The sequence below is a fragment of the Gavialis gangeticus genome, unplaced genomic scaffold (genome assembly GCF_001723915.1).
Source record: "Gavialis gangeticus isolate Ggan-Ray unplaced genomic scaffold, GavGan_comp1, whole genome shotgun sequence".
Taxonomy (NCBI): Eukaryota; Metazoa; Chordata; order Crocodylia; family Gavialidae; genus Gavialis; species Gavialis gangeticus.
In genome coordinates this window covers 30,611,824-30,621,985 of record NW_017729032.1, presented here as the reverse complement: position 1 = coordinate 30,621,985, position 10,162 = coordinate 30,611,824, and the positions used below count along the sequence as shown (strand labels likewise).

At 40.8% G+C, this 10,162-nt stretch overlaps 1 protein-coding gene and 1 long non-coding RNA gene across 2 annotated transcripts in view; one reads left to right on the top strand and one right to left on the bottom strand.

Moving 5' to 3' along the window:
- Positions 1-6,073, bottom strand: part of LOC109302879 — a 16,277-nt gene extending 10,204 nt beyond the window's left edge. The window contains exon 1 of the long non-coding RNA XR_002098953.1: positions 5,905-6,073. This is a non-coding gene — a long non-coding RNA (uncharacterized LOC109302879). The remainder of the gene's footprint in view (positions 1-5,904) is intronic.
- The window catches only part of PDGFD (platelet derived growth factor D), a gene marked incomplete at its 5' end in the record, with an annotated part of 126,613 nt that extends 117,109 nt beyond the window's left edge, over positions 1-9,504 (top strand). Inside the window, one exon of the mRNA XM_019523781.1 lies at positions 6,215-9,504. Coding sequence (XP_019379326.1) covers positions 6,215-6,349 — 135 coding nt within the window. The remainder of the gene's footprint in view (positions 1-6,214) is intronic.
- Positions 9,505-10,162: the final 658 nt, after the last annotated feature.

Below are 10,162 nucleotides of genomic sequence, written 5' to 3'. Positions count from 1 at the left end.
CTTGCCAGGGTGGCTTTTTATAGTGCTGGGGCCAGGACAGGGAAGCTTTTTATACTGCTAGAGACAGCACAGAAGCTGGCCCTGGGCTCTAGCTCCCCCTGGCTGAAGATCCAGGAGGAGTGAGACAGGGTTATTGTGCCCCAAGTGGCACAATTTGCTCCACAACAAAGTACATATCCGAGCACATGCACTGAAGCAAAAAGTCCTGGCTCAAATTTGCACCACTTCTATTTGAGCTTCTAATGATTCTTTTCTTTGGTTTATTATACATTTACTGTTTACTTTCAAATATATGTGGTGTATCCAAATTCTATCGAATACACATAAAAAAGACCCTTCCAGAGAAAAATAGGGAACAATTCTCATTTTTTGTTTTCTTCAACCTGGTAGAAAAATTACACAGTTGCCACAGACACTTGACCTTTACATCTCTAAAATGTTTGAAAATGTCTACAAAGAAAAATACTTTATAGCAAGTTAGTGTGCTCCTACATAATCATTTGCATGAAAAATGGTACAAGGCCATGATAGTGTTTTTTTATACTTTCAATAAACACAAAATCCAGCCCAGTGGTTAAGTGTTTCATCTCATTCTGTTTTATTAGTGTAATGGTTTTATTGCCATAATTAAGTCGCTATTTCATATGTGACAAAGATGTTATGGCCGTCGTAATGTATTGTTTTGTGAGACAATAATCTGAAAATCTGGGCCTCCTTGCTTTGCTTAGTGCAGTTGGATATTGATTGCTGGACATGAAAACCATGAATTTACTCATTTTTTGCTAAGCAAAAAAGAAACCTTGGAAAATATCCTTGAGCATTTTTATGTACCTATTGTGTTACAATAAGTATACTACTGATGTTATCAGAAAAAGATGCACTTAAAGGATAGCATCATTTCTTTGAACTAATTTAATTAACTTAGTAGTGTATCACTTTTGAAGAAGTGACCAGATAATAAATAAAAAGCAGCTTTATTTCCAACATGAAAGGACTTTCTTTCATCTGCTGTGGCCACTAGAAATGGCCTGACTGCCTTATTCTTTTCAGTCCTCTTGTATTTACCTTAACCTAAGACTATTAGACAGAAGCTAGACTGAAAACTTTGAACATCAGTTCTGTGATCAGCTATTAAAGCATTCCAATTTTCACAGTGTTCAAACACAGCTTTCCTGTCTTGTCTGGGAAAGTGTCTGCCAATTCATTTTTCTACTCTTATCAGCAAAGCACATATACAGTGTTCATGTTTCTTAATATAAAACACAGGGAAAATCCCCAAGCTGTCAGGAGGTCTGTTAGCTTAAATACTGCCCACATATCTGCTCTCATCTCACTGCAAACACTTTCATTTGCTGTAAAATGAAAAGGCAAATCTACCTAACCATGATCTTGAAAGTGCCAGTCATTTGAAATTGTCAGATTTTGATGAAAGCATTCTTTAAATAGAATTTTTTTATTGTGGGTTCAGCTTCAGCAGCTGTACTTGATTTTTAAAGTATGTTTTAAAAAAAATAAGTGTCTTTGAAGATGCTATTTTGAGCTCCAAAATAATCTTCACAGACCTGTTGTGTTCAGCTCTAATGTTTTAGCTGGCAACGTGGCCCAGCAAGGTGTCCTTGTGTCCTTTGTGATTTATTATTTGCACTGAGGCAGTCAGTGTTTGAAAATAATTCAGACTTGGCAAATGTTGCTGTTTTCTCTAAAAATTGGCAAGTCTTCCTCTCTTTTGCAGAAGAGTAATTATCTATATTTCATCTAAGCACAATCATTCTCTTACAGTATTACATGATTTTACACCCCTGAAAGCAGAAACTTCACCGTAACATGGTGTGACAGGAGTACCTCTACTAAAGTCTTTCTATCGGTGACTCCACCCTCCTGTTATAGGCCAACCGCCTGCCTACTTGCCTGCCATGTGTTTATCTTAACTGATTAATTAATAGATGTAATTAGCGGGAGGTTGCCCATTGTTTTTGCCTCAGTGCCGGGGGGGGTGCTATCTGCAACTCCTTTTCCTCCCCTACACTGCAGCCCAAGCCTCGCAAATGGTACTGACGTGGTTTTGACCTGCTGTAATTTGGCCCTCATGGACTTCCCTGGGCTTCCACCACCCTGTCTCGTCCCATGCGTTCCTGGTGCTCTGCTGCCCCCTCGCTCTGGGGCTTCTCGTTGCCCCCTCTCTGGCACCAGGGTCCCCACGCTATCATGGAGCCCCTATGAGGCCTCCTCCAACCCCTAATAGCCTTACCCGGTCCTCCGGACTTATGAAACTACAAATAAAAACTCAAGCCCCTGGGCTATATCGAAAAGTCTCATTCAATCCCTACCAGGGAATTCTCCACCCGTAACAGCAGACAGGAGCTGCTCGGGCCATCAGGCTTCTCCACTCCACTTGCCCCAGCAGAGCTCCTTCTCCCATGGCTGCCAGTGGAGCACTGCCCTCCTGGCCTCACTCCTGGGGTTCTATGTGCCAGGACCTGCCCCTTCCTGTCAGCTGACTCCCCAGAAGTTGCCCTAGCAACCAGCACCTGTAACCCTGGCTGCCCTGGTAACTACCAGCTGGGCTCCCCACTCACTGCTAGGGCTCTCTCCCTAGCTGTTCCTGCTCTAAGGAGCAGGGCACCTGTGTGCTCTGCGACACATGGAAAAAAGTTAGGAGGATTTTTTTATTGCTATGTTGTTTGATCATTGTTATTACATTCCATGAACTTCCTACTCTTCAAGCCTCACAGTCAAAAAGGATTGGTCTTATGGTTAACATGTATGAGCTAGGAGACCTTCCACTGTGTTTTTGGTTCTGCTACAGACTTCGTCGAAGGTGATATGTAAGACTAAGTACTACTTTTGCGACAGCCTAATCTAGTGATTAGGAGCCTGGGCAAGAAGTCTAGTGATTAGGTTGCTGATCGTGGATTTGGGCGAGTCAAGTTCCATTTTCTGCTCTATTACAGACTTCTTTTATGACTTTGGGCAAGTCATTTAATCTCTTTGTACCTCAGTTCAGTAGCATAACAAGGGTTGGAAGAGTGGGGCATGAGCCCCGAGCCCCAGCAGAGAGGAAGCTCCAGAATGGGAGTGTGTACTTTACACACCACTGTGTCTTCTGTGACAGCAGTGGCACATGGGGTAGGGATAGAGGTCAGGACTGGTGACAGAGGAGCATGAGGATCTGGCTGTGGGAAGCCAAGGCAAGAGTCAGCATTTGCCAAAGTGTCCTGGTATTGGGAACAGCCACTGCTGACAGAGTTAACATAGCAGCCACAACTGTAGGGACCCCTTTCCCCTTTCCTTTGCCACTGTAGACACCAAATCTACTGTTGTTGATTGCCACCAGCAATGACAATTGGTGGCACTCAGGGCAGTGTTGTGAGTGGCAGCAGTGGCTGTAATAGCGGGGCATTAAAGGATCCCTATCCAGCAGCTGCTGCCTTAACCGTCTTGGTGTTGGTTTCACTGACATCTTGCACGGTAGTGGCTGTTCCCTGTAGCAGGATGGTATCAGCAAATGCTGGCCCAGGGCAAAACCTTACCAGTTATGCCTCTGGCTCAAATCCCCATCTGTAAGCTGGTGTGTTGTGAAGGTTACTGATTTAGAGAAGCTCATATACTATAGCAATGGGGCTAGAGTGCACAAGTATTGTAAACAGGCAGCTCTGTCACTGATCTGCATGACCTTGAATAAGCATTTCTTCTCCTTCTACCTCAAATTCCTCTTCTATAAAATGGAGATAGTGATTCTTGCCTTTATTTGCAAAGTATTTTGAGATCAATGGATGAAAATGCTTTACAATTGTTGTGCTCTTATTACAAGTTTTTCAGCAAATTCCTTTAGTGTATTAATTACTTGTAATTGATACCTGGGTCTCAGGACAGAAATTTGGAATAACTACTGTGAATTTAAAAGTCTATGTGTGTACAGAAACACAATAGGATAGCCTTTTCTCTCCATCCCATCCTGCCACTGTCCAAATCTTTCAGTATAGAACAACCTAATGAGAAAACATGGTATATTCTTTCCCCTCAACCTGGTCCACGGGGTTTATGGGGAGATGCAAAACTGTCAGAGATAAGGACCATAAACTACAACAGAGAGCTCAGGATCTGAAATTTTAATGAGGCTCTATCAGATCCCATCTAGCCATGTTAAAGGGCAGTCCCTCTAGGGTCACCATACATGGCCAGGCTGTGCTATTCTGATTATTTGTTGCCAGCTTGCAGGAACACAGTGCATGAAGCAAGTATTTGGAAGCAGCATTAGTTTGCTGTCCATAGATCTTTACTATTACATTTCTAAAGTCGGGGGAAGCATACTGTTCAGCATCTCTCCTTCTCTGGGTGTGTTTCTGTTTTCTACATGGATATTTTTGCAGTGGGGACAAAGCTAATTAGGTGAATGTGGGGAACAAGCTAGAAGAGAAATCTTTTCATGCTGCCATTTTTGTTGTCCATGTAGTCCCCTCACACGAGATTTCACTCCCTGTAGTGCACAGCATGAGACAGCATTTAAGTCAAAGAAATCAGTTCAGGACAACAGTGGGATTTTCAAAGGAAGTCATAGCAGTTGGATGCCTAAATCCCAGTAAAATTAAGTGGCCAGCTCCCTCTGATCTCCCTTAAACTCCTCATCCTACATATATAACTGTGAGCACTTTTAGTGAGTCCAACCACATAGAACCTAGTAGAAGCTCTAACCAGCTTACAAAGAAATATGTGTATTCATTTAGAGCAGGGGTGACCAGCCTGTAGCCTGTGAGCCACAAGTAGCACAGGCAGCCTCTCTGCATGGCACCCAGCAGACTGGGGAGGGAATAGGCAGCACAGCATCAGATAGGGCAGAGAGCAGGAAGCAGGCAGGGGAAGGAGATTGGAGTGGCACTTGTGGAGCATATGGAACTAATCTGTGGCATGCCTGCCAAAAAGGTTGGCCCCTACTGATTTAGAACATGGACATAAACTCCTCCAATACGTGTCGTTTGCAAAACAAACCCCCAGACAAACACAGTATGGTAAAGACAGACCAAAAGAAACATATTTCATAATTAGCATGCAGAGGAAGACTATGGCCATGGTTAAGTAATTACACAAGATAAAGATAGTGTTATAGAAATAATCTAATCTGTCATAGCTCCAGGACAAACCATGCGGTGGAGTCTCACTGAGTGGAACGAAAAAGCTGAAATTACAACACGAAAAAAAAATCTCCAAGTTAACAGAAAATAAAATCTGTTCCCCAAGATAGCAATAAAGACCTGATAAGACTGTGCATTGTAAAAACAGTTTATCTAAAGATTATTTTTCAGCCTGTGCACGCACTGAAGCAAGTTTGACCTCCAAGGTGAGGACAATACAAGTGCCCATGCAATAGCAGAGCTATACTAACCTTCGGTTCATTTTGGCTTTGGCAAATGCCGTATTTCCCAAAGTTTGGATTGGTATTATTTTACTTGTGGTTTAGCAGTGTCCAGGGGCCCAATCAGAATACAGGCCCCATTCTTTTAGGTGAGCTACACATATTTAGCAATAAGTGATTGGTGCCCTAGAGAGTTTAAAGTCTAGTGTAGAGTTGCATAACAAAGCATCAGAGAGATGCAGGAGAGGATAGCAATAATGAGATTGCCTGATAACACAGGCTAGCAGTGTGCAAAACATTAATGATTCCAAATAAACTGAATCCACTGTACTGGATATAAATATGGTGGTGAAAGTGAAGGGAGAGGGGACAGAGAGAAAGATGAGGAACATGGCATGAGAAACAAGGAAAAGAAGGCAATGAGTCAGAGGAATGTTTGAACTGGAGAGAGAAGGAAAGAGCAGAGAGAGGGGCCTGGAAGACACGAGAAGGGAGCACGACAGCAGAGGATAAGTAGAAGAGAGAGTGCAGAGCTAACAGCAGAAAATAATTACCTTAGTTCAGCCGATGCAGCTTTCTAACACCAAATATATTCAGGGGCTCTGAAGGCACTTCTCTCCCATGTAGCTACTTGCTGCTGCTTCTCTCTGGGTCTGGATCCTGTTTCTGCTCTAACTGCACCAACCCATCAAAAAGCCAGAATGAACAAATGCAACTTGGGCGTGGTGCCATCGAACAAAACATATTGCGCTGACATCTCCCTGCCATAGGAGGTTCTGTATGTATGTTCTTCAGAAGAAATACCTACTTCATTCTAAACCACTGAGAGAATTTTCTAAAAGATACATTTACTTTTGTCTTCAGGTGCTGAAATTCATCCCTGAGTTAAGCCATGTCAGGAGGAAGGGGAGAACCAGGAACAGCATGGCCCTAGTGGATATTCAACTGGACCATCATGAGCGCTGTGATTGCATCTGCAGTTCAAGACCTCCACGATAAAGACAGAGCAAGGCACATTACTTGCAGCTTAAAGGGTGTTTAATTTTGATCAGGGTTGGTCTCAAATGACTTTCTCTAACTGATAATTTGAACTTTGCTAGTAGCCTACATTGCAATTGGCAGAAATTATTCTGTTTCAGCATAGCTATGTTGATTAGTGCCACGGCAGCTAAACAGGTATATCATTGTTTCTGTGTCATCATTTGATAGTACAGGATTACATTTAGCAGTAGATTCTGAGGTTTGAAAGTTTCAAACCTGAATATGGGGATAAGCAACACAATTCCAATTAAAATTAATTAAAGTTGTGCAGCTAAATCCCATATCTGGAGAAAAAATGTTCACTAAGATAATCTTATATCTGTGTTTGCGTCTTCTAAACTTACACATACATGCAAGTACTTAATTTCTGGCATCATGTATACCTGGCCTACTGGGTGGCACAGGTAAATGAGAGCAGAATTTGATCCAGTATACCTATATAATGGTTAATTCACTTCAATCCATCCCCTAAGAAGAATTTTCCTTTGTCCCTTTTCAGTACATTTATAGATAACAAGGAAAATATAGAATAAAATAAAACTACAGTGAAGTCAAGTCTTGCAGTCTCTACACCAGCAAAACATTTATCATAATCATATAACACTTTGCCTGAGGACCTGGTCCTGAGTGCTGTCAAGCCCACTGCAGCCCTGCCACTTGGTTAAAGATGTTTGGTTAAAGAGGCAGGGTCTCCATGCAGGAAGCAAGATATGACTCTTGAATATGTTCTTCTTCACTGTGTTTCAAGGATTGTGTTTTTGTCTAGGTAGACAGTCAAAATGGACATTATTCTGTTGAAAATGCTGATGTTTCTTGCATGTGTATTCAAGTTGGAAACAAAACTGGGTTCTAGCTTTAGAGAACAGATCAAATATCAACATTGGTTTGGATGGGGGGGGGTTAAATAAGAAATACTATAACTTTGTCACCATATGCAGTAATCTTAATTGTCTGAGTTCAGTAGCATATATTGCCATGGTTAAACTATCAGCACTGATTTTCTTTTGGACTGCATTTTGTTCAGACGTATTAGCTAATTAATCGACATCTGTATCTTGAAAAATGTTCAGCATTAATTACTATTCACACAAAATATTCTTCTATCACCTTTTAATTAAATATGCACTTTAAAAGCTATAGCATAGCTTCATATGCCTATCAAAACATTATGAAAGTGCTCTAACTAAAATAAAGGATTTTTTTTCCAAACTAGCTTTAAAGATTGTGAGATACTGCTCTGAAAGTGGTCCAGTGGAGAATATAGGCAATTATAAATCTGGAAGAGAATTGAACTTTTGATTGTGAACGTTACAGACAAAATGGGGTGGAACATTTAATGGCCAAGAATCTATAGATTTATTTAATAGCAGACTCAAGCGGCTTGGTTCATTTTTCTGTGTGCTGCCTCTGTGCTTTTGTTGCTCAGAAAGAAGTGACTTTACAATAGCATTTCAAAATCAGCCAAATAGCACATTATATCATATAATATTGAGAACATTAGAACCACTGTGTCTTGGTTATCACCAGAACAATTATAAAAGTGCTCTCATGTTTTTTTATATTACTTTCTTTATCAAGTCAAACTGTTACCTGTTTTTCTAACTTTATCAAATCTATCCTGGAATATACCATATAAGATATTGTGAGTGTTACTTTTTGTACTTTATTTGAACATTTGTGATTCTAAATATAGTGTTTGGGTTAGGGTTTGTTTTTTTTGTTGGTGCTGGTGGTAGGCTTATTTTTGCTGTTTAAGCATTTATATATTTATATATATGTATCTATTTTTCCTCCCTGGCTCCCAGATGTCTATTTAAAAAAACTCTGAGATGGGAAGCTGAGATGGGAAGTGATTCATCATTTTTTCAAAGCAATTCACTTTAAAGAGCAGCACTGAAACCAAAGATTGCCAGCTTCATTACTTAATTCAGTTTTATTAAAAGAAGACTACGTTCTTTTCCTATCTCAGGTGTAATTATACAACTGATCAATCACCCCCATAATTCTAGGCTAATTTGAGGGTGGGGGGGAAACCTACTTGTGAAACCACAACAGTGCAGGCAGCAAGCTCTTCCTGACTGAACTGCCAAGCTATGGTCGGCTAAGCACCATGGTTTAGTTAGCTTAAGCAAATTGATTTTATGGGAAGTTTGGTTTCATGTTACTTTCTGCTTTGCCTAGTTCATTGATTCTCATCCCTTTGAGGCAGCTTACCCTGGCTTACCAGACTGAGTTCTCAGTTATGCCTGACATCTCAAATTCAATTTTGTATGCTCTTCAAAACTCCAGTGTTAATAGTGGAACGTTAGAAACACACTATTGAAACACAGACAACAATAGTGTACCAGGGCCCAGCACAGAACTTCATCAAACAGAAGAAGTGTCATGCAAGAGGCCCCAAGAAGTCAGTGGGACTTCTCATTTGCCTGAAGTTGGAAAATTTTAGATACTTCCAGAACTGGTCACAAAAACTAACTTTTCTCTCATGGTACACTAAGCACTACTGGAAACAAATGACCTACTTATTACTAGTTGCCACCGTTTGCTATGGAGATGTTGCCTTTTATGCCAAAAATGTTAAAAAGGATAATATCTATCATGACTGAACATAAAGTTTCCAGTAAACCACACTCCAAACTGCATAACCCATAACAGGTGAAATAGCTTTACCATCCTTTTTTATTTATTGTCAGAAATTGCAAACAGGCATTTTCCCTGTACCATTATTTTCCTCTTTCTTTGTAGGTTTGAAATAGCTTCTACACTGTTTATATATTATTTTTAAGTTAAAATCAATTGTCTTTAAAAAAGTTAAATTAGTCTGCTTCATTTTTGTTGAAGTAATTGGAAGCCCATAGTATAAATATAACTTTCAAAAGCAAAAGAAATAGTTCCATCATTTCAAAGCAGCTCACTACCTTTTATTTAGTGTATTCTTCTAGGATAGAACTTAATTTCTCAAGTGCAATTTTTATATATATATATACATATATATATTATTATTTTGGTTATAGCAGTTAAAAGCAGCTTTTCTGGACAGTATTTCCTATTGTATGCAGTACATAATGTGTCTTACCTTGATGAAAAATAAACATTGCTTTTGAAAAAAGTGATATAAGTGATTCTGAATGATTGTTACATAATCTGTACGTCAGATGTCACTTGTGCAAGGTCACGCCATCCATTGAGCATTTAGGAGTGGTGCCCACTGTAAGTAGTGGGAGTCACTGTGCATCAGGAAAGGGTCAAGGTGTTCTGTTGGAATGATCCAGCATGTTCCCATTAGGGTGAGTGGGCAGCAAAGCCAGTGCCCCACAGTGTACAGTGGTTCTGTCCCCACTTTCAGCTGTTGTGCCTGCCCTTGAGCAAGGAAGGCCAAAGCAAGAAACATTTTTACATCTTTTCCCCATTCCCACTGCACAAGCCTAACTTGTCCTTGGTACATTTCAAACAACTAATCACACAATGGTGAGTTACTGAAAATATCAAGATAAATATTAATCTTGCCAGCTACAAACTACAGGCAGTCCCTGCTTAGTGCTCCTAATTGGTTCTGGGAAAAACAAGCGATAAGTGAAAGAGCATTAAGCGGAACCCATTTCCCCATAGGAATAAAGATAACTGGTTCTGCACCACCCACCGACCCAGACCCCACGCTCCTGCAGCCCCACCCTGGGCCCTGCACTCCTGCCGGCCCTTGCCGGGCCATTCCCAACAAGGCACCATGTGGGCTCTGCCAGGGAAGGCATCAGTTCCTCTCAGCCTCGTTGT